Below are 25,135 nucleotides of genomic sequence, written 5' to 3' on the forward strand. Positions count from 1 at the left end.
TGGCTAGTGAATGGCAGAGATCTTGCCGAACTGATGGTTCCACGCGCTAGAGGAAAGGCTTTAATCAAGGGCATTATCCTTAAGTTGGCCCTAGAAGTGTGGGTGGGTTTTCTTGTAAAGACTTGAGAAAAACATTTCAGAGAGGATGAGCCAAGATAAAGAAATGGGAATACGTACATGAACATAATAAGCATTGCTGATTGAATATTTTGTATGGATACATATGTATCATATATAGTTATAATTATGTATTGATTATGTATTGAGTGCTGACCACATGCAAAGCATCATTCTAAGCCCTGAGTATGGCTGCATTTAATTGAATTACCACAATAATCCTTTGAGGCAAGTATAATTGTTATTATCATCTTCATTTTACAGATGGAGGAGCTGAGGTACAGAGAGATTAAATAGCTTTCAAATGTAGTTACTCAGTTAGCAAAAGGCAAGCCTAAATTTAACACAGGTAGGCTGACTTCAGAGTCTTTTGCTATTCTGCCTCCCTGTTTTTGATATCAGGAAATGACATAAGTTGGTACTATTTTCGTTGGACTCTGATATTTTAGGGAAAGGTTATTTAGTAAGGCTGAAAAGGTTAGTAAGAGTCACGCTGCAAAAGGCTTGAATGCAAGGCAGACGAGTTTGCCCAAATTAATTATATACATTATAGATGGTAATTGTAGATTTTCTGTTTCTCATTGACAGGAATTCTCTAAATTGACTTGTACAATTTATAGCTCATCAACTGATGCACAATATACTTTTTGAGGCTAAGAACACATCTGATTTTACTTTTGCGGAAATTTCATTTGTTTTAAATCAGTTGAAGGACAGTAATGATATTCTCTCAGTGCTGGTCCCTTAATGATAGATTTTAAATTTTGGCACAGGTTACTTTTAAATGTAATCTGGAGAGCAAGAAGGCGCAAATTAAAATTATTTGTGTGACATTTAGCATATGATTCTTGCAGGAGCTCAGTAAACATTTGGTTGGGTCAAGTTTATTAATGTGTCTAAAATAATCTTGCATTTGGGTCATGATCTGCACATGCCCCCATTATAATTTTTGAATCCAGTCATGTATGGCTTTTCAGGGAGTAGATGAGCTTGTCAGCATTCTTAGAAGAGGTTTCCCTGTGAGAATTTACTACCCAAAATCCAAACAATATACAGTAGTGTTGATGATAATTCCTTATATTTGTTTAAAACTTTCAGCATTATTTTTCAAGACTTGAGTATTATGTGCAAAATTTAAATAGTAGATTTGGTTAGTCCCAGAAAATTGGAAGGATTTAACAATAAATTGCATTGTTTTCTTTTTTCTGAAAAAAAGTATATTAAATTTAGTATTTAGTACATGCTTTCAACCATGAATAACATTAATAAACAAGGTGTGATTTATTTTTAATGTTTCTGTCTCCACAGGTTGCTCACTATTTTGTTAGTGAGCCTTATTTTTATGCGTTCGAATTATGAATATAATTGGCGATGGGGAGTTGTTATGACATGGTCTGGAATTAAAGGAATTTTTAGTTTACTCCTTGCTCCTGATGTTTATAATCTCACTGAAAAAAAAGTAGAAGTGCCAGAAATGGTAGGAAAGATCATGTCTCATGATTATTCATATTATCATTTTTACTTATTTTATACGTCAGAAAACCCAGTAATAAAGTTAACCAGTTTTGAATTAGATTTTTAAAATGCATTCTTTTAAGTAGAAAGGGACAGAGCAGAACCTTATTTATGCTGAGAATGTGAAAGGGACCAGTAATTATGGAGTAGTTATGGATATGGTATTAGACGAACTTGGGCTCTGGTCTGAAACTCTGCCATTCACACGATAGATGATTTCGAGGAGGTTCCCCAGCCATGCTGAGCCTCAACTTTCAGTTGAGGGTTGAGATGATGCTCAGTAGAATACCTGACACTTAATACATGCTCAATAAATGTTATTGAACACACAAATGCTATTTTGTTTTCTTTTTCTTTCTTTTCTTTTCTTTTTTTTTTTTTTTTTGAGACAATGTCTCTCTCTGTCGTCCAGGCTGGAGTGCAGTGGTGCAATCTTGGCTCACTGCAATCTCCGCCTCCTGGGTTCAAGCAGTTCTCATGCCTCAGCCTCCCAAGTAGCTGGAATTACAGGTGTGCACCACCACACCTGGCTAATTTTTTTTTTTTTTGTATTTTTAGTAGGTTTTACCATGTTGGCCAGGCTGGTCTTGAACTCCTGGCCACAGGTGATCTGCCCACCTAGGCCTCCACTCAAAGTGTTGGGATTATAGGCATGAGCCACCATGCCCAGGTACAAATGCTATTTTTCAATGGCTGCCAGAAAGCACGAAAAAACAATACTTTTGTCAAGAACATCTACTCCTTATAGTTCTTAGAACAAAAGCTGAAAGGTTTTGGAACAAAAACTGAAACTTGTTAAGCATACCAAGATAAGAAGGATTTTATACATTTTGAAATTAAGGATCTAGTTATATTTATGTCTTTAGGGCTAATTTAAAAAAATTTATTTCTTGAAAAATTCTAGGCAAAGACTCCATTATCTGTAGCAAAACAAACAAAAACACACGCACAAAAAAACTTGGTTTCCTTTCCACTCTTTCTCAAAGCCTTTCCCCATAGATTAGCTGGTGGATTTCTGGGCAGTCTGGTGGTGGCTGCATCTTACAGTCCCCACAAATCCAAAGAGCCCAGTGCATCTGCTGGCAGTGCACCTTGTCGTCTGTAATAGCACTGTGAGCTAGCTAGAGAAGTTTCCAGAAGCTGCTACAAATCTCCAGGATCAGCCCCTCATTACTTCCTAGTCAGATAAACCCCAAATCTTGTTTTTGGGAGGGGGAAAACCACTTGAATATTATGAGCTCAAGAACACTGACTTACCTACCAAGGAATCTGGAGGTAGATGTATGGAGTTTGTCTATATTGTCTAATTTCCAGCCCAGAATTTCTCCTCTTTACTATTTTGCTGCTGTCCTGAGGGCCCAAGGAGTACAGTATTTATTTAATATCTTCTTTTTGGGAGCTACTATTGACCTTTCCATCTTGCATGTGGAGAAATCGAATCCAAGAGAGGAGTCTTCTGTATGTAGCATGAGAGGGAAAGACCTCAGGTGCCCTAACTCCCAAAACAGGAAGTACTGTTTTTGATGGGGTATCATCTTCATATTCCTCACCACATTTTTTTCCTGAGGATTTATATCTGTGGGCCTGCTCTGAGCATTAATTTTGAGTTCAAATAACCAGTGGTTTTGCAAAGACTTTGGTTCTTTCCGTGCTCCTAAAGAAAAGTGAAATAATCAACATTACCGCTCCTTCGATTTTCTTTTATGCAAGGAATTGGCCTAAAACCAAGTCAATGAGAAGTTAACTAGCACCTGGGCATCATTTTACAGCTTTTCTTAATTCTGTCTGGTGTTAGGAATCCCATTGCTTCTGCCCTAGACCTACAGAATCACAACCCACAGCGGGAGTCAGTACGTCTAACAAGCACTTCAGGTGATTGTTGTTATTAGTCAAGCATGAGAGACACTGGAGGAGAAATTACTATTAACTCTTCTTTTAAGTGAAGAATGCTGTGGCTCAGAGGGGTTAAATTAACTGGCCCCCAATCACATGGCTAAGAAATGTCAATGTCATGGCCTACAAATGTGGTTATCTTTCTGCTTCCGCACAGCACCTCTCCAGACCCCACCACAGCTCCTGCCTTCTCCTTCAGAGCCTCTGGTACAACCATAGTAAATGCTGGTGGCAGGCACACACCCCTCTGCTGCCCATGGTCACCACCCCACCTGCGGTTGCTGGGCTTTCTCCCCACCCTGCAGGTTCCACAGCCACGTCTGGGATGGCTACCACTTTGCTGCCAGGAGTGGCAACTGTGGAGAGCTCCCCGCACAGTGGCTTTAGCACATAATCTGCAGTCTATTGTTTTCCTCATTGCAACTGGAAATTAATGTCTGCTCCAGGGTAGTATGTTCAGACAATGTTCACAAAACACCCTGTTTGCCTTAACTGACTTATTAGGGACAGGATTTTAAAATGTGGATTAAGATATTAATAGAATTTTGTTGGTGGCTAATTAAACAATGATTGCTTTTGGAGTACTTAATATTTTGCTTCTAACTATGTGCTTTGTTTTTAGTTTATACTCTATGTACAAGTAATATCATTATTGACGATGGGAATAAATTCATACATGATGACTCAGTCAGCCAAGAAGTTAGGTAAAGTATATGTCTCATTCATGAATTAGCTGGGGAGAAAAACACAAATAGGTTATTGTTGGGTGTCATAGGGACATTTCTTATGAAGCTCGAGAAATTGGTTTAGAAATTATTCATTTTTCATTATTCATATCCCAAGTAACAGATGCTGTATTACTTGGGATATTGGTTCATCCAGTTTAACAAAAACCAAATGAACAAAGGCTTAAACAAGACAGAAGGGTTTTTCTTTGCCTTCACCAAAAAGTCTAGAACTGTGAGATGGTTCTGCTCTACAAGATTGTGTAGAGATCCAAGTTCCTTCCCTTTGATTGCTCTTCCATGCCCTAAGGAGCTGCTCTTGTCTACAGGGTAGAAACCTGCTCACTACCAGCATGTCTACAATCCAACGAACTAGAAATGGTGGGGGAGAGGTGTGTGGCAATGGAGGGTAAGCAGCCCCTTCTAATATATCATTATCACTCACATTCTATTGGCCAGAACTTAGTCATGTGGGCACTATGGGCAAGGCAAGCTGGGAGATATCTTTTCTGGTTGACAATATGATCAGTCAAAACTTAGAGATTCTATTGGCAGAAGGAAGAAGAAGAAAATGGGTTTTGGGAGGCTCTGCCACAGTTGGTTATTTCTAAAAGGAATCTCAGGTTGTTTACAATAAAATGCATAAATATAATAAAATAACAAATAGACACATTCAGTAGAGAAATCCAGGTTAAGATACTTGATGGCAGTAGAGTCAAAGAGAGGGGAAAACTGGGATGAGACTAGGCAAGGTCTTATAGTAGAGCCTTAGTGTAGTTGAGTATGCCATGGCTTGATCCTCAGCTCTGCTGCTACAGAGAACAGATTTTTTCCAGGAATTTAAAATTAATCAGACTATTGGAGATTTACATATAAGGCATAACTTGGAGATATTGCAGGTTCAATTCCGAACCATATGAGAAAGCAAATAATGCAATAAATATCACAATAAAGCAAGTCTATGGTTTCCCAGTGCATATAAAAGTTGTGTTTACACTATGCTGTAGTCTACTGTAATGCAAAAGCACAGTGTCTAAGACAACTATTTACATACCTTAATGAAAAAATGCTTTTTTGCAGAAAAATGCTAACTATCATCTGAACCTTCAGCAAGTCATAATCTTTTTGCTGGTGCAGGGTTGACAGCTGCTGACTTATCAGGGTGGTGGCTGCTGAAGATTGGGTGGCTGTGGCAGTTTCTTTAAGAAAGCAATTAAGTTTGGCACATCGACTCTTGCTTTCGTGAAAGAGTTCTCTGTAGCATGTGGTGCTGATTGGTAGCATTTTACATAGAGTAGAACTTTCAAAATTGGAGTCAGTCCTCTCAAAACCTGTTGTCACTGCTTTAGGGACTAAATTTATAAAATATTCTAAATCCTTTGCTGTCATTTCAGCCATGTTCACAGCATCTTCACCAGGAATAGATGCCATATCAAAAAAGCACTTTGCTTACTCGCCCATAAGAAGCAACTCCTCATCCATGCAAGTTTTATTCTGAGATTGCAGCAATTCAGTCACATCTTCAGGATCTACTTCTAATTCTAGTTCCCTTCCTATTTCCACCACATCTGCAGTTACTTCCGCCACTGAGGTCTTGAAGCCCTCAAAGTCATCTGTGAATGTTAAAATCAGCTGCTTCCTGACTCCTATTAATGTTGATATTTTGACCTCCTGCTATGAATTATGAGTGCTCTTAATGGCACTTTGAATACTGACTTCTTTCCATGAGGTTTTCTACTGATTTTCCCCAGATCCATCAGAGAACACACTATCTATGACAGCTATAGCCTTACAAAATGCATTTATTTATTTATTTATTTTTAAACCTGTGAAATGCTATGCATTTGCTGAGGAGTGATTTACTTCCAATTATGTGGTTACTTTTAGAGTAGGTGTGATGTGGTACTGAGAAGAATGTATGTTTTGTGGATTTGGGATGGAGAGTTCTGTAATGTTTATTAAGTTTACTTGTTCCGGGTCTGAGTTCAAGTCCTGGATATCCTTGTTAATTTTCCGTCTTGTTGATCTGTCTAATATTGACAGTGGGGTGTTAAAGTCTCCCACTATTATTGTGTGGGAGTCTAAGTCTCTTTGTAAATCATTAAGAACTTGCCTTATGTATCTGTGTGCTGCTGTATTGGGTGCGTATATATTTAGGATCATTAGCTCTTCTTGTTGCATTGATCCTTTTACCATTATATAATGTCCTTCTTTGTCTCTTTTGATCTTTGTTGCTTTAAAGTCTATTTTATCAGAGATGAGAATTGCAACTCCTGCTTTTTTTTGCTCTCCATTTGGTTGGTAAATCTTCCTCCATCCCTTCGTTTTGAGCTTTTGTGTATCCTTGCATGTGAGATGGGTCTGGATGCAGCATACCGATGGGTTTTAGCTTGTTATCCAATTTGCCTGTCTGTGTCTTTTAATTGGGGCATTTAGACCATTTACCTTTAGGATTAATATTGATTTGTGTGAGTTTAATACTGCCATTTAATGCTAGCTGGCTGTTTTGCCCATTAGTTGATGCAGATTCTTCATTATGTTGATGCTCTTTACTTTTTGGTATGTTTTTGGAATGACTGATACTGGTTGTTCCTTTCTATGTGTAGTGCGTCTTTCAGAAGCTCTTATAAAGCAGGCCTGGTGGTGATGAAATCTCTTGAGTACTTGCTTGTTCACAAAAAAAAAATTATTTTTCCAAAATGTATTTATTAAATAATAAGACTTGAAAGTCAAAATGAGTCCTTGATACTCGGGCTGCAGAATGGACATTGTGTTAGCAGGCAGGGAAACAACATTCATCTCCTTGTCCATCTCCATCAGAGCTCTGTGTGACTAAGTGTATTGTGAATGAGCAGTAATATTTTGAAAGGAATCTTTTTTTTTTTTTCTGAGCAGTAGATATCAATAGTGAGCTTAAACTATTTAGTAAACCATGCTGTAAAGAGATGTGCTGTCATCCAGGATTTGTTTTTCCATTTGTAGAGCTCAGACAGAATACATTTAATTTAATTCTAGGATTTTCAGAATGATAAGTAAACATTGGCTTCAACTTACAGTCATCAGCTGTATTAGCCCCTAACAAGAGTTAGTCTGTCCTTTGAAACTTTGAAGCTAGGCATTGGCTTTTAGTAATGAAAGTCATCTATAGCATCCTCTTCCAATATAAGGCTGTTTATCTGCATTGAAAATCTGCTGTTTAGTGTAGCCACCTTCATCAGTGATCTTAGACCTTCTGAATAACTCGCTGCAACTTCTCCATCAGCACTTGCTGCTTCACTTTGCACTTTGATGTAATGAGATGACTTCTTTCCTTTAACCTCATGAACCAATCTCTGCTAGCTTCTAACTTTTCCTCTGCAGCTTCCTCACCTCTCTCAGCCTTCATAGAACTGAAGAGAGTTAGGGCCCCGCTCTGGATTAGGTTTTGGCTAAAGGGAACATTGTGTTTGGTTTGATTTTCTATTCAGACCATTCAATCTTTCTCCATATTATCAATAAGGCTGTTTTGCCTTCTTATCATTTGTGTGTTCACTGGAGTAGCACTTTTAATTTCCTTCAAGAGATTTTTCTTTGCACTAACAACTTGGCTAACCGGTGCAAAAGGCCTAGTGCTTGGCTTATCTCGGCTTTCAACCTGCCTTTCTCACTAAGTTTAATCATTTCTAGTTTCTAATTGAAAGTAAGAGATGTATGACTCTTCCTTTCACTTGAATAATTAGAAGTCATTGTACGGTTGTTAACTGGCCCAATTTCAATATTGTCGTGTCCCAGGAAATAGGGAGTCCCAAGGAGGGAGTGAGAGAGATGCAGAAATGGCCAGTCAGTGGGGCAGTCAAAACTTACTGATTGTTGTCATATGTGGGTGCGGTTTGTGGTGCCCCAACACAATTATGTTAGTAAATTCTAGGTGCCATTAAGAGCACACCTGACAACACATTAGTAATGTAATTGTGTTGGGGCACAGATTACTGATCACATATTACTATCATGGATATAATAATAATGAAAAAGTTTGAAATATTGTGAGAATTACCAAAATGTAGACACAGAGACATGAAGTGAAGACATGCTGTAGAAAACAAGGCGCTGATAGACTTGCCAGTGTGGGGTTGCCACAGACCTGCAATTTGTAAAAACTGCAATATCTGCAAAGCACAATAAGGTGAAGCGCTATGAAGCAAGGTATGCCTGCACCACACTCACAGATTCATCAATAAACCAGAAGGCTAATTTACTAATTTATAATGAGGATGATTTCTATGTATGAAGTTATTGTGACCATTATCAGAGTATTCACCTCTGATACCAATTTTCTTGATAAACCAAATTGGTAATCAAAAGGTTTCTTGTAGATTATGGAACTAATGAGGGCAAACAAAAGGATAATGTTGAAGGAGAGTTATTCTAAATATGGAAATAGCCTGATATATTCATCCTGTCCTACTCATAAAAGACACTGCTGCTCTGCTTGAGTGTTTTCAGAAAGTCCTGCACATTTGCAGAACTATGCCCTGTAAACATTATTACAGAACTTTCTGTGACAGCCCACCTCAAAGCAAAGGGCTACAGTGTTTGAGTGAGGCTAGTACACGGGGCAGATTTTAGGCAGCTCTCCTTTTCCCCAAGTTATGGACTTGCCCTTTCTTTCTTCCTTCCTTCCTTTCTTTCCTTTCCTTTTTCTTTTTCTCTCTTCCCTTCCCTCCCTCCTTCTCTCTTTCTTTCTTTCTTTCTTTCTCTCTCTTTCTTTTCTTTCCTTTCTTTTTCTTTCTCTCTCTTCCCTTCTCTCTCTCTCTCTCTCTGTCTCTCTCTCTCTCTCTCTCTCTCTCTCTCTCTCTCTTGCTCAGGCTAGTCTCAAATTCCTGGGCATAGCCTCCTGAATAGCTGGGACTACAGGTGCTCACCACCCCACCAGGCTGTGTTTATTCTTCTTTACTTAAAAAAGAACAAAAGGATATAGGTTCTCACTCTGTCACCCAGGCTGCAATGTAGTGGCGTGATTATGGCTCACTGCAGCCTTGACCTTCTGAACTCAAGTGATTCTCTTGCCTCAGCCTCCCAAAAAGCTGGGACTATAGGTTTGCACCACCACACCCAGCTCTTTTTTTTTTTTTTTTTTTGGTAGAAACAGGATCTTGCTATAGTGTCCAGGTTGGTCTTGCATTCCTGGGCTCAGGGAATCCCCCTGCCCTAGCCTCCCAAAATGTTGAGATTATAGGTGTGAGCCACTGCACCTTTTCTTGGTTTATTCTTGTTTGCAGTGAAAAGGTATGCTTGGATTGGTAAAAGCCATAAGGCAGCGGTGAGTGAAGTTAATTTGATGCCCGAAGTCTTGCTCACACTTTCCTTGTAACCAAATTCCTTTGGCTCCCAGAGTTCTGACCCAGTTGACTCTCTTTGTTTAAGACAAAATATGTAGATTTCTCTCAGGCTTCCTTTCTTCTGATTCCTCCTGCTCAAAAGTGAGATCAGTGAGGGATTTTACTGTTATGGCAATGCTTTTTTTTTTCTTCTTTATTCTCCCCCCCCCCATAAATTTTTGATTGTATTAACCAAGCTTCAGATTTCTTTAACTCACTGTGGAATAAAGATTATATAGCAAGTACTTTATCTTTTCAGAGTCAATATTCATCCTCTCTAGAAATATTGTGTGATGCACATTTAACAGGTACTTAATGGATTTTAGTTTTATTAGTCAGAATTTCAAACCAACTTCTTCCACCTGGCCTAATGCTTTTAAGTGGTCCCTCCTCACTCTTCCAGGATCATCTTAAACACTGGGAGTACATTCAGATGGGCTGGTGCCACCAAGTGGCCCGTATGCCTTCATGCTTCCCCTGAGAAACTGGAAAGCGGCTGTTGCCCATCATATGGGTGGAATCTAGTTGGCCAAATGAATACGTTTTCTCCTTGTGTGGTCGTAGCCATGGGAATTTTAAATCCAAAGCAGCAGGTGGTCAGATGCATCTTTGCTCTGGGTTATAGTGAACTGATCCTGATGCTTGAGAGGGATATCCCTACAGACCTTTCTGAATCCCCAAATTTCAGATCACTCCATTGTACACAGTGTCCCATAGAGAGTGAGCTAAAGTTAAACTGAAATACTTAGAAGCCATTTAACCCTTGAAGACACATTTCACATGCAATTATGAGGCGAGAACAGCCTTATTGAGATGGAATTGTGTGTAAGTAGTCTAAGCTCATTTACTGTTAATTTTTTCTCTTTGGTGAGTCTTATAGCTCATACCTCAAGAAAATACAAAATGCTACAAATTTTGAACATATCGATTCACTGGCCAGAAAACAGAGATGTTAAATTTGAGGGATCTCTATTGCACTGGCTTTTAAATGTTACTATGTACAGCATAAGAAACAACTGGAGAACTTGTTAAAATGCAAATTTTCAGGCCAATCTGATTCTGTAGCTATGGGGTGGAACAAGGAATTTGCATAGTTTAATAGGCAGCCCTTCCACTGGATCTGTTCCACTTTGAGAACTATAAATGGGTTGTGTTGAAGTAGTCAGTCGTGTCTTTTGCTGTAGGGAAAGCAAGGAAACCAACAAACATTTTTTAGCAGTTGAGTCAGATAAAGTGGAGCTATATAGCCGAAAAGAAACAAATAGTTGGACCATTTTCTAGAAAGTTTTGTAGGAAAAATTGTCCTTGCTGTAATCACTTTGGTTTGCAGGCAATCTCAAGATATCACTACAGAATCGTGCAACATGTTTTTGCTTTCCATTGCCTTCTCTGTACTCTATTAAGCCCTTGCTTTCTTCTTTCTCACAGGTTTGTTTGTTCTTTCCCTCCCAAGACAAATGGCTTTGCAAAATGCCACTCAGCACATCCAGGAAATAATACAGAACACAATAACTTTATTTAAAACAGAAAAAATTTTAACAAATGTTAATTGGACTTTAGTAGAAGATAAAACAACAATGGAATACGTTTCTGTGAGTTGAAGCCTGGCAAGAAGTAGTCTTCTTTTCCTTCCCTGGGTCTACCTCGCTTGCTTTAGTCTATTGTTAAAGACCTGATTCTGCTAATTAAATCGGGGAGATAGTTACTAGCTTTGCTATTTTGGAGAAATGACTTTGAATTCTGTCTCTAAAGACAAAGTCTTGGTTATCCAGCTTTATTTGTCAAATACCAGCAGAATGAATGTTTTTGCAATCTGGCTGGTTGAGTACAAATCAATGGCCTCTGCCAAGATGATGTTTTCAATGGCTTAAGATACTGAGAATTCTCTCCTGGTAGAAGTGTTATAAAAAGCAGAAAACACAGGCTGATTTAGAGAGCAGTCAAGCATATAGATAGGTTTAGAAACGAATTCGAGATATAAATTTCCCCAAATGAATATTTACTTTAGCACAATTGAAGGCAACACTTGTTATGTGAAAAAAACATTACCCAAGTTATACATAGCTCTTCATTCTAGCAATTCTCTTTTGAATTATTGGAATCTTTGTTAAATGTAGCATTTGCCAGCTCTTAATCATTTTTACTTATTTTTAACTTTATCTCTTTATGTTTTAAAATGTCGTCTGATATCGTTCAGTTTTCCCGTGTTTCACCTAAGGCAATGAAGAAGGAATCCCCAACAGATGAAGTTTTAATAGAAGAAGCCAGATTGCATGTTGCTATAATACAAATGGTTGGTGCTGTTCACATAATGTTTTGAAATTTCTTTTCTTGCAATGTCTTTAATCTTTGCCTATGGTTTTCAGATGACTTGAAAACTTTTCTTCACCTTCTAAAAGTCTGTTGATTGTTAAAATTAATGTGTGATTTTTAAAGTTAAAAAAAACAAAAAAAATCTCCTTCCTGAGGTTTTCAGTCACAAACCTTATTATCCTGTTTCTATGTCTGGCAAATTTTAGCAATCACTTTTGAGGGCCTTTAGAATAATGTTTGGTGTTATTTGCATACTAGATAATTAAACATTTTAAAATATTTAAAATTGCTTTTATAAATTTAACATATCTGAGTTCCTTTTATACAACATTTTCTCAAGTGCTTATTTAACTATTAGAGATGTAATAAGCTAAAATAAATCTGATGAATCAAAAATTCTCTTGAAATGTTATAATACTAATATTTAAATGTTCTCATATAAACATAGGAGATTACCTGGTAAAATCAAGCTTAAACCAGCTTATTAAATTGTATATTGTAAACTGGAGTTATGATCTAATAGAACAAATTTATTCAATATAAAATGTATATAAAATACTAATTATGCCCAGAATTTTTTTAGTCTACTTTTAAAACTTATTGTCAATATTAAGAATTCTTGGGCCGGGCACGGTGGCTCACGCCTATAATCCCAGCACTTTGGGAGGCCAAGGCGGGTGGATCACGAGGTCAAGAGATCGAGACCATCCTGGTCAACAAGGTGAAACCCGTCTCTACTAAAAATACAAAAATTAGCTGGGCATGGTGGCGCGTGCCTGTAGTCCTAGCTACTCGGGAGGCTGAGGTAGGAGAATTGCTTGAACTCAGGAGGTGGAGGTTGCGGTGAGCTGAGATCATGCCATTGCACTCCAGCCTGGGTAACAAGAGTGAAACTCCATCTCAAAAAAAAAAAAAAAAGAATTCCTAACATATGCAGAAGCAGATAGACTTGTGTAATAAACCCTCACGCAGCCATCGCCCAACCTTAAAAAACATCCACACATGACCAATACCTGCTGTATCCTAACCCGCATCTTATGTATTAGTTTGAAAAAAATCATACATGATGTATCATTTCACCTGTAAATATTTTAGTATCTGTCTCTAAATTTTAAAGTATTTAAAAAAACATAATAAATTGCTAATATTATACTTAAAATGAATAATAATTCCTTAATAATATCAAATATTGAGTCAGTGTAAGATTTCCAATTGTCTCAGAAATGTTATACATGTTTATTTTTACAGTTTATAGTTTGAAATTGAACTCCGATAAAGTCCACACATTGCAATGAACTGATACGCCCTTCAAATCTCTATTAACATATAAATTCTTTCTTTTCTCTTTCATTTTTTTCTGTTGAAGATGATATTTCCCTTTCCTTTCCCTTCCTTTCCTGGCCATTGCCCTGTACATTTGGAAAGGCAGCTTCAGAATTTGCATAGCCTTTATCAAAGCTGTTACTGGTGAATCATTTTTCTATCTTCTAAAAAAGGAGCCAATGAATTAATAAGAATCATATTGAGATATAAGTGGCATGAAATTCCCTCCTTTCCTGAAATGACTATCATCCCTTAAATTTTAAGACTTGAGAAAATATGTTAAATGCAGTAGTGGTTGGAGTCAACATTTCTAAACAATGGATAGGCAAAGTACATGGTCAGTATGTGAGGAAATTTAGGCAGCAGTTCCAGGAGGTAACACTGGGAAATGCTGGCTTAAATAAAGTTAAATGAGTTTCTTTTGGAACTTCTTGTAGAACTTCTCAGAGGTTTTAATATGCTGATGTACACTGAGATTCTCCAAGAGGGACTATTGAATGCAACATTTCCTTACCCTTTCCCCTGCCCTGAATAGTTTTTCTGAATTTAATGTCAGTATCATGTAGAAGCTGTAATTTTTCTGCTATTTTAGGGGGAGGATTGACATAACCATACAGCCTTTTTCCTTTGATAGTTCTTTGTGGAACTGAAATGATTACTTAGAATTAATACTTTGCACGCTCGATTCTGCTGTAGAAAGCTGATGCTACTGATGCTATTTATATTACTGAAGCAAACTCTTTGAGTTGTGTGTGTGTGTGTGTGTGTGTGTGTGTGTATATATATATATTTTTTTTTTTTTTTTTTTTGAGACGGAGTTTGGCTCTTGTTACCCAGGCTGGAGTGCAATGGCGCGATCTTGGTTCACCACAACCTCTGCCTCCTGGGTTCAAGCAATTCTCCTCCCTCAGGCTCCTGAGTAGCTGGGATTACAGGCGTGCGCCACCATGCCCAGCTAATTTTTGTATTTTTAGTAGAGACGAGATTTAACCATGTTGACCAGGATGGTCTCGATCTCTTGACCTCGTGATCCACCCGCCTCGGCCTCCCAAAGTGCTGGGATTATAGGCATGAGCCATCGCGCCCAGCCTCTTTCTTTCTTTTGAGATGGAGTTTTGCTCTTGTTGCCCAGGCTAGAGTGCAGTGGTGCAATTGGCTCACCATGACCTCTGCCTCCTGGGCTCAAGTGATCCATAGTGCTTGATTCACACAGTATAACACTGACTAGAAGGAGAATCAATGATCATGAACAGATTTTAAAAATGCTTTTCAACCAAGATGACTTTATCATTAATCTTTTTTCTTTCTTTCTTTCTGTCTTTCTGTCTTTCTTTCTTTCTTTTTTTTTTTTTTTTGAGAGAGAGTCTCTGTCTCTCAGGCTAGAGTGCAGTGGCATGATCTTGGCTCACTGCAGCCTCTGCCTGCTGGGTTCAAGCGATTCTCCTGCCTCAGCCTCCCGAGTAGCTAAGATTATAGGCATGCGCCACCATGCCTGGCTAATTTTGTATTTTTAGTAGAGACAGGGTTTTACCAGGTTGCCCAGGCTGGGCTTGAACTCCTGGACTCAAGCAATACATCTGCCTCAGCCTCCCAAAGTGAGCCACCATGCCTGGCTGAGTGGTATACATTTTGATTTTCTAGAAAGCTAAGACTCTGTTTATCTCTCATAACATTCAGGACTGTACTTTATAAAAATGAGTATTCAGTAAACATTTGCATTTAATGAAATTTATTTCCTACTATATAACTTTTTGTAATAGCATATTTTGATATATTGAGTTCAATAATAATAGTGAGACTATGTAAGGGTTATGAAGAATACATTCATGTTTTGATCTTTTGTAATCTTCATTTAAAATTGTATGTTTAGAGTAGCTTTGAGCAACAGCATAACGATGGAATTCTTGAAATAGAGGCAGCCCAGATATTAATTGGTGCAGCAAAAAGCTATTGCCTCATCCAAGGAAAGTAAGTGTAACACTTCTTTAACTGATATTTCCAAAATCGAATGGTTATATGATGAAGAATGAATAAACTGAGAATTAAATGTCCAGATGGATCAATCCATTATTTCACATATCTATCTAGCCATCTTCTGTCTGTCCATCTGTCTTGTCCTTCCATACATCTATTCATCTACTTTTAATTTTATTTGTTTACATTTTTCCCCCTAAAGTTTTATAACCTTGGTGACATTAGGGGATTCTGGAGAAAGATTGAACTGTCATGTAATTAGATAAAACTAGGGAATCCATGAAAAGGAACCTATATAGCCTCAATTATTATTATAATTATTTTGCCTTTATATTATCTTCATTTTAAATTACCAGACAGATAAGGTACAGAAGCCTGGAGGCTGCCATTAGACTGCTCTGTGGGGTGGAGCAAGCTGTGGAAGAATTGGCCCAACTGCTGATGCTGACAAGTGCAATTAAGTCTGGTGGGAAAAGCTCAGTATCTTAAAGATACATTGATATCTTGTTACAGTCCTGGAAAACATTAGATAATAGATGATCCAACACAAAACTGTAGGGCAATAATGATAGGAGATCCTGGCTGGGTGATACATACATTTCAGCGGCCAGGTAATCTATTTGGAAGATCTATTATCAGTCCCAGGAATAACGTTTGGGAAGGGAAGAGCCTTCAGGACCTTGGAGAGGGTTGTGCCGGAGCAGCATGACAAAGGAAAGCTTGATTCCAAACTCTGAAGAATTGGTCTAGAGGAGCTTTACTTATGTTTGATCTCTGGTCAGGAACAGAGGCAACAGGAGTCTCATACTAAAAATACTCCTGTACCATGACCATGGGGTGGAGAGGTGGATGGATTCAGAGGCTTGTGACTGAGCATATTTGGTGGGTCCATATTAAATTTATACTTAGTACACCTCCCCCTTTCATATTAACCCAAAGTATAGCACTTGCTTTTTATTATAACACAAATGTATATTTTTCTCTGTTAGATTCATGAGTATTTACGATGTTTCATCTTATGTAAGTGCTAGAAGTTGGCTTATAAAGTTTAAAAACGTTTTAACTTTCTTGGACTATCCTAAAGAAAAGATACTTTTTATTCCACCTGAGTAAGTATTGTGAACCTTTAATAGAAACATACTTAAAAATATTACCATTTCTACATTGTCAGAACAGCTTATCTCAATTTTCCTTATTAAAAAAAAAAACTATGTTATGGTTGATTCTCACTGATTGCGTGGTGCTTGCTTCTCTTCCTCCATTCTGTTTCAGCAACTTCATTGACGTCTCTATTAGAGAGTAGTCAGGGAGGAAAAAAGGATGGTCATATTTGAATACTGCAAGTTTTAATTGCTGTGTCTGCGGGTTATAGTGTGTTGTCGGCTGCTTAATATTCTCCTGGGTATAACATAGAGCAAGGGTGAGAAATATCTAACTGGTGACTAGATCTAGCTCTTTTTAATTTCACCTGTGCTATCACGTGATTCTGTTGATCTGTAATTAGGTAAAACACAACATGGCCTTCATAATACCTGTAACCAATTTTCCAAAATATCACAAAACACAGATTTTACTTAACTGGGGTGGATTTTTTACTTCATTATATAAATTGTGAGCTTACATACTTTAGAGTGCAGAGACATAACTTTTCTACCAATAGAAGATGTCAAAACAAGATCATATCAAGAGCATTAATGCTGCTAAATTTTAAATGAGCATTAACCTTTTATAACAAATTCTAATATTTTTTTTACTTTTTTCTATTTAATAAGTTTAAAGAGATATAAAAAATCAAAAGTGTAGAATCTTCACATATATCCAAAGAATCTCTTTTTGTCATGCTCTACATTAGGCGAATTGAAAAGTTTTAAGAAATATATGGTACAGTAATTATTTAATAAGACTTTTTTTCTCTTGATTTTAAACAATCCAATGTATAATTCATTTTCTTCCAAATTTATTTGTTTCTTGCTTTTATTTATGAACCTTTGCATTGTTTCCAAGATACTGTAGACTTGATTTTTAAAAATGCTTCCCCCATCCCTGATACGGATTTTTTTAATCATATTTTTTGTCCCATTATAATTTTTATGTACAGGAAATATGGTTTCGATTTTTATTATTATTTTATATTGTGTGTAGTCTTCAAATTAATTTTAATGATTTGTTTAAACAAATGTTGAACTTCAGCTGCTAATTATACTTTTAAGTGATCTAACATTTTATTTGATCTCTTTTCAGGAGTAATATATTTCTGACTTCTGTATTTCACATAGTATTTTCTGAAGAATTTGAATATGCAGGACACATTATACATCTGATATATATTTATCCTCTGATAATACAACTGTGGCCAATGGCAAGAGAGTTAAATGGGTCAGCACTGATAGCAATAAACTACTATTTTATATTTTTGTATGTATTAGAATCAACATTGAAGGTACTGTTTAAAATAGAAATATAATCTATAAAAAGAGCAATTCAGGTATTTTAAATCTATTTTTGTCATATTATTGAAGGAACTTGATCCAAGAGCCATTTGCTATGATAATTAATGAGATCCTGGAAATTTACTAACCTTTTTGAATTTTCCAAGTTTTATAGTGAAATTAGTATAAAAGTCATGGTATTGGACATCAGCTAAGTATCATAAAAGTAGAGAGATTCTCCACTTGAGTCTGGGAGGTGGAGGTTGCAATGGGCCGAGATTGTGCCACTGCACTCCAGCTTGGGTGACAGAGTGAGACTCCATCTCTAAAAAAAAAAAAAAAAAAAAAAAAAATAGTACAAATTATAGCTTTACAGTGTGACGTAAGATTTGGTATCTATATTTATCACAGTTTTTCACCATCTTTTGGTTTAGTTTATATTGGCTTCAGAAAATGGAAGTTTTACTCACCTTAAATAGAATAAGGCATCTCCACTATTTTTCAAAGGGATTTTTATGTTACCTCTGTTCTTGGCAATTTTGTTCATTTTTATTTGTAGCAAACATATCAATGAGTTTTAATATAAGTTCATATCTGTATTGTATTTAAATCAACTATGGGTTTATATAAACGCCAAATTTAGTACAACAGATTTAGATCATCAGTGAATACAAGTATTTTCTTTTTAACATGAAACATATTTTATTATAGAAAAAAGATTAATGAGGCCAGGCACAGTGTCTCATACCTGTAATCCCAAAACTTTGGGAGGCCGAGGTGGGTGGACCACCTGAGTTCAGGAGTTCACAACCAGCCTGGCCAATGTGGTGAAACCCTTTCTCTACTAAAAATATTTTAAAAAATTGCTGGGTGTGGTGGCAGGCGCCTGTAGTCCCAGCTACTCAGGAGGCTGAGGCAGGAGAATTGCTTGAACCCAAGAGGGGGAGGTTGCAGTGGGCCAAGATTGCGCCACTGCACTCCAACCTGGGTGACAGAGCAAGACTCTGTCTCGGAAAAAAAAAAAAAAAGAAAAAAGATTAATGATAAAGTCATATTGGTTGAAAAATATATTTTAACTCTGTTCATGATCATTGATTCTCCTTCTCTTCCATGTTATACTGTGTGAATCAAGCACTATGTCATAAAGAGTATTTCCCTGTTAATAATTACAAACTGACGTGATAGAGGCAGGTCAGAATTGAGAAAACACTTCGAAGCAAAAGCAATGCGATACACTCTATTTTATTATGTTTGTATATAAATACTATTGTAAATTGTTCAGAGTGAAAACATTTGACAAACTCTAACACTACAATCAATTTTTCTGAATTACATAAATAAAACTAATATTCTTAAAAAAAAAAAAAAAAAAGGAGACAGATTCCCAAGGATCAGGTAAAGAAGAATTGAAAATCCAGACAGGGATGTTTTCCTCAAATATTTTGTGAAATGATGCAAGAAATAAATAAGTGAATAAGAATTGGTTTGCTAGGCCCTTGTCATAAAATGTGAGTTTATTAGTATAAATGTGTAAAAGGTGATTTATCAGCATTACTATTTTCACATTTTATTATAATAGTATTGCAATGAACCTGTTTATTGGTATTTTTAATGCTTGTTTTTGGCAATCCAACTTTATTATAGAGTATATATTTTTAATCAAATTATAATTTTGATATTGAAGATTTAAAAGAATTTTGGGGGGATTCCATATCAATAACTTAAAGCTCAACTTTTGGAATATAACTCATTTGTAGTTAAGAATTCAATCGTTAATTTTATATATTTCCCCCCCAACATTACTGTATAGGTGCCATTAAATGACATTTGTTTCTATTTGTTTTCTATACAGATAATAATTCTGAAAAGGAAATATTTTCAACAGTTTTGGAATATTTTGGAATTTTCTATCCTGGTCACTGGAATAATTGATATCTTTTTTATATACCTTGTGAAATGGATACCAAACAGCTTGACTCTTATTCAGTTTACAGTAGTAACAGAATATTTAAGACTAATTAGGTTTCTTTCTCTCTTCAAGGTAAAATTTCACATTTTAAAATATTAAGATTTGCCAGGAGTGGTAGCTCATGCCTATAATCCCAGCACTTTGGGAGGCCTAGGTGGGCAGATTGCATGAGTCCAGAAGTTTGAGACAACTTGGGCGACATAGCAAGACCCCATCTCTACAAAAAATTAAGAAATTACCTGAGCGTGATGGTGTGCACCTGTGGTCCCAGCTACTTGGGAGGCTGAGGTGGGAGGATTGCTTGAGCCCAAGAGGTTGAGGCTGTAGTGAGCCAAGATTGTGCCATTGCACTCCAGCAGACGGAATGCGATGATGGCTCTGGTGACAGAGGCAGACCCTGTCTCAAAAAAAGTAATAAATAATACAATAAAATATTAAGATTCTTTTCCTACACTGTGTGTTGAGTTAAGAAGCACCATTGTTGTGCTCGCTTTGGCAGCACATATACTAAAATTGGAATGATACAGAGAAGATTAGCATGGCCCCTGCGCAAGGATGACACACAAATTCTTGAAGTGTTTCATATATTAAAAAAAGAAAGAAAGAAAGAAAGAAACCCCATTGTCCTGAAAGAAATGAAACAGAAGTTGTCCCTTCTGGAACACCCTCTTAATAGGTATCTGCGTGGTTCCCTCCCTCACTACCTTCAAGCCATTGCTCAAATCTCACCTTGTCACAGAGGCCTCCCCTGACCAGCCTATGTCAACTGGCAACTCATCCTTCACACCCTCAATTCTACCTCATCCTTCTGATTCCCCTCTACCTGCTTAACTTTGATTTTTCCCCACAGTACTTATCAGCTGTAATTGTGTATACTCTCCATGAGGTAGAGATCTTTGTTTTGGTCTTTCTTTTTCCATTTTGAATAGAAATGGGATCTCACTGTATTGCCCAGGCTGGTCTCAAACTCCTGGGCTCTGGCAGTCCTCCTGTTTCAGCCTCCCAAAGTGCTGGGATTACAGGCATGAGCCACTGTACTCCTGTTTTGGTCACTGATGTAACCTCTGCCTCCAGAACAGTGCTTGGCATATAGTAAGTACTTAATAAATATTTGTTGAGTGAATTAATGAAAATCTTGGTGCTGCTCAAAGCAGGGTAACCCAAAGACCAGTTCTTCAAGTTTCAGCAAAATTTGTTCATGTCTCCCAAACTGTGCAGAAACAAAAAATATTTTCTCCACAGCTCCACAGTCACATAGCATACTACCTATGGAATTTAATTATGCTGTGGCCTTCAATTGCCTTCACAATTGCTATGCCTTCTTTCCCTGACTCTGGTTTTGATTCTGAAGGCAGATTTTTATACTTTCAGTTTCTACTCTTATGCCTCCTTTCTCTCTTTCCAGTGGAGTGGCATTATATAAGGTTTTAACTTGGGGGCTTTAATGATTTCACTTGCCATGCCATGTTTGTTGGTGTTTAATTCTTATTACATCAAGCAAATCTCTTATATTAGTATTTATTGAAGTTATATACAGAGACTTAACATTTGAAAAAATTGCTGTAAGCCCTGATGGTAAATTGTAGGTATTATACTCCTCCACTTAGTCCCCATTCTCCACATTTAATAGTTACCTTTAAGGCAGAATTGTTTGACTATGTGCTTACAGACTTTCTTCTTTTTTTTTTTGAGACGGAGTTTCGCTCTTGTTGCCCAGGCTGGAGTGCAATGGCGCGATCTCGGCTCACCGCAACCTCCGCCTCCTGGGTTCAGGCAATTCTCCTGCCTCAGCCTCCTGAGTAGCTGGGATTACAGGCACGCGCCACCACGCCCAGCTAATTTTTTGTATTTTTAGTAGAGACGGGGTTTCACCATGTTGACCAGGATGGTCTCGATCTCTTGACCTTGTGATCCACCCGCCTCGGCCTCCCAAAGTGCTGGGATTACAGGCTTGAGCCACCGCGCCCGGCCCAGACTTTCTTTTTTGTTCCTTCATTTATTCAACATTGGTGTAACCAAACTTTAGTGTTCAGAATAATTACAGTTTAGAGTTACTGTACCTGGTTTAAAGGGTAATTTTGATTTGATGTGCTTTTTGCCTTATGAGCTGAGTTTGGAGCAAAGGGCTCATTTAAGGCATAACTCCACCATCAAGGAAACTATCCTAGAAATCAGGATGTGTTGTGTGAGGCTAAGATTTAGGATGGAAGATAGAAGTTTCTTTAGGTAATCAGTATTTATGTAGAGGTTGTATATGCAGGTAAATGTAAAATAATTATTTTTGAAATAATACTTTGTGAAAAGTATTTAAAATGAAACAAAGATTTTAAAATGTATTATTGTGGAAATGGTCACGGGGAGCAACAGCTATCTGGGCTGGTGGCCCGGTAGTAAAATAATTTACCAAGATAGTTGTAGATAAAGAAAGGCAGATTTATTAGAGAAAATAGGAAAACACATTGCCAGGGAAACAATGGGCAGCCTGCAAGAAAGAAGCTGACTGCAAAGAAACCAAGGCTTGCTGGAGCTTTTATAGGATAGTGCATCTACTGCCTGTTGAAAGGGCTTTGTGCTGTGAATGCCACAGTCACAGTGAGCTAACTTGCAGGTGTCTGGTGGTAGTTGGGCACAAGAAGATCTTGAGCTATTTGTGCAGGAGGGCAATGCGTCCTGGACCATGAAGAAAGGCAGACTTGCAGCTTACCTGCTGCTGCTTTTTGCTTTCCCCTGCTCCCACCAGGCTGACTCCTTTTGCCTAATTAGGGACTTCACAGAAACCAAATCTATTTAGAGTGTGGGCAGCAATGTTCCGAACCAGTTGTCCCTTCTGTCTAGCATGCTCCGACAAATCTCAGTGAAGTATATTACCATGGTTTTTAATTGAACACTCCCTATTTTCCAGGAATTGTGTAAAGCACTTTACATAAATTGTCTAGTTTAATTATTAGAACAGCCCTGTGAGGTAGATGTCACCACTATGTAAAGTTAGGTGGCTGATAGCCAGTCTCAGCATAATGTGGTTTTCAAAAGAGACAAACTTGCATTGGAAAACTTGAAAGAATATTGGCGAGCTTTAGGTGCCCTTAAAGAAAGCTCGTGGAGTGTCAGTGCACTGTGGAGTATAACTTTGAAAAAAATCCTCTGTAGGATGTGGAGAAATAGGAACGCTTTTACACTGTTGGTAGGAGTGTAAATTAGTTCAACCATTGTGGAAGACAGTGTGGTGATTACTCAATAATCTAGAACTAGAAATACCATTTGACTCAGCAATCCCATTACTGGGTATTTACCCAAAGGATTATAAATCGATCTATGATAAAGACACATGCACGCATATGTATATTGTGTCGCTGTTCACAATAGCAAAGACTTGGAACCAACCCAAATGCCCCATCAATGATAGACTGGATAAAGAAAATGTGGCACATATACACCATGGAGTACTACGCAGCCATAAAAAAGGATGAGTTCATATCCTTTGCGGGGACATGGATGAAGCTGGAAACCATCATTTTCAGCAAACTGACCCAAGAACAGAAAACCAAGCACAGCATGTTCTCACTCATAAGTGGGAGTTGAACAATGAGAACACATGGTCACAGGGAGGGGAACATCACACCGGGGACTGTGGATGGGGTGCTAGGGGAGGGATAGCAGGGGTTGGGGGCCGGCGGGGGATAGCATTGGGAGAAATACCTAATGTAGATGATGGGGGATGGATGCAGCCAACCACCATGGCATGTGTATACCTATGTAACAAACCTGCACAATCTGCACATGTACCCCAGAACAAAGTATAATTAAAAAAAAAATCTCCTTAAACATTCATCTCTGTGCCCAAAGTTTCACAGGCAAAATAGTAGCTTAAAAAAAAATTCCCTTCTCTGCCCTTGTAATTTCTTCACTATGATGCCATCTTCCAGTTAGTTTTTTTTCTCCCTTGTTACCCAGCCGCTCACCATCTGCCCCTGTGCTCTGACATGACTTTAACCCTTTGGGAAGCCCCCATCTGTGTAATTGACTACGTGAGTTTTGAGGAGCAGCTCTATTGAAATTCTGGTACTTAGATATTATTTCCTCATTTTACACATGAGGAAACTGAGTCCTCAAAGTCACTAAGTAACCTGCTCAAGGTCATAGAGCTGGTGAATAGGAGAGCTGGCATTTGAATTTAGGGAGGAGTATATTTAAAATTCCATTCTCTTAAGCCGTGACACTAGCCTGCCTTAGCTTATGGTTGGAGAAATATGGAGCTAAGCAGCATCTTAGATATCCTAAGTTCCTTATTTTCCAAGTGAAGAAACCGAGGCACAGAGTGATGATTTGTTCAGTGAGTATCTATTACCCAGCTTAGGAGACCAAATAGGGGTCTCCTGAAATCTAGGGGTAGAGAGAATGAGGGAAAAGGCAGTGCTGGAGGCTTTTTTCACTAAGCTTCACCTTCTTGAGAGGATGGGTTTTAGACTTTTGTATGCACAGAATCACCTGGAAGACTTGCTAAGACACCGACTGCTGGGCCCCACTCCAGAGTGTCTGATTCTGCAGGTCTCCAGTGTGACCTGAGAATGTGCATTTTTAGCAGGTTGCTGGGCTCTGCTGTTGCTGGTCTGGAGATGACACTTTAAGAACTTCTGCCTCCAAGGGTGCTTATCCTCATCAAATTTACAGTTTTTTCTTCTCCTCATTATTCCAGATAACAATACCAATACTGTTAAGTATTGTAAATGTGCAGATCAAAAAACGTCTCAGCTTGATGTACAGTATTACAAAAGGCTATGTCAAAAGTCAAGAAGATGCCAAACTTCTAATAAAACAAATATCTGGCCGTGAATCAATATATAAGGTAAGAAATAAGCACTGGTCATTTACGGAGAAAAACTTCTGGAGCGTATTAACTTCTTTTAAGACTACTTCTATATAGGTTTGATCAAACAGACAAATTCCAAAAGTTGAAAGGGATTTAATTGCTTATTATAGCATATGAGGTCCTGCAGAGAACAGTCTCTGATCATTACATTTCAGCTGTTATCATCAAACTCATTATCTTCAGAGCAGAAAATATATGATGTATCTTCTTCTTCTTTTTTGAGACAGAGTCTCACTCTTTCACCAGGCTGCAGTGCAGTGGCACAATCTCAGCTACTGCAATCTCCACTCCTGGGTTCAAGCGATTCTCCTGCCTCAGCCTCCCAAGTAGCTGGGACTACAGGCACGCACCACCACACCTGGCTAATTTTTGGTGTTTTAGTAGAGACGGGGTTTCATCGTGTTGATCAGGATGGTCTTGATCTCCTGAGCTCATGATTCACCTGCTTCGGCCTCCCAAAGTGCTGGGATTGAGCCACCACTCCCGGCCCATATGATCTATTTTCTGAGTGCAGAGGATAGAGAAGAGATCCAGTATGTCTCTGTAGCATTCTCTGAAAGACGGGGCACTTGAAAAGGTGTTAAGCAGGACTTGAGACTTGAATGAAGCTTCAAAGAAAGGGTCAATCTTGAGTGGAGAGGAAGAGAGGGAAA

At 37.9% G+C, this 25,135-nt stretch overlaps 1 protein-coding gene and 1 non-coding gene across 2 annotated transcripts in view; both read left to right on the forward strand.

Annotated features, from left to right (window-relative positions):
- The window catches only part of SLC9C2 (solute carrier family 9 member C2 (putative)), a 66,984-nt gene that overhangs the window by 23,586 nt on the left and 18,263 nt on the right, over positions 1-25,135 (forward strand). Inside the window, exons 9-17 of the mRNA XM_003925439.3 lie at positions 1,426-1,594; positions 4,148-4,229; positions 11,036-11,199; positions 11,805-11,900; positions 15,114-15,211; positions 16,207-16,326; positions 17,459-17,657; positions 19,499-19,687; positions 24,309-24,458. Of these exons, the coding sequence (XP_003925488.3) occupies positions 1,426-1,594; positions 4,148-4,229; positions 11,036-11,199; positions 11,805-11,900; positions 15,114-15,211; positions 16,207-16,326; positions 17,459-17,657; positions 19,499-19,687; positions 24,309-24,458 (1,267 nt within the window). The remainder of the gene's footprint in view (positions 1-1,425; positions 1,595-4,147; positions 4,230-11,035; positions 11,200-11,804; positions 11,901-15,113; positions 15,212-16,206; positions 16,327-17,458; positions 17,658-19,498; positions 19,688-24,308; positions 24,459-25,135) is intronic.
- On the forward strand, positions 20,099-20,205 carry LOC120360206 (U6 spliceosomal RNA). Its single transcript, XR_005576784.1, has one exon. It is a non-coding gene; the product is annotated as a U6 spliceosomal RNA (small nuclear RNA).

Source organism: Saimiri boliviensis, chromosome 19 (genome assembly GCF_048565385.1).
Source record: "Saimiri boliviensis isolate mSaiBol1 chromosome 19, mSaiBol1.pri, whole genome shotgun sequence".
NCBI lineage: Eukaryota > Metazoa > Chordata > Mammalia > Primates > Cebidae > Saimiri > Saimiri boliviensis.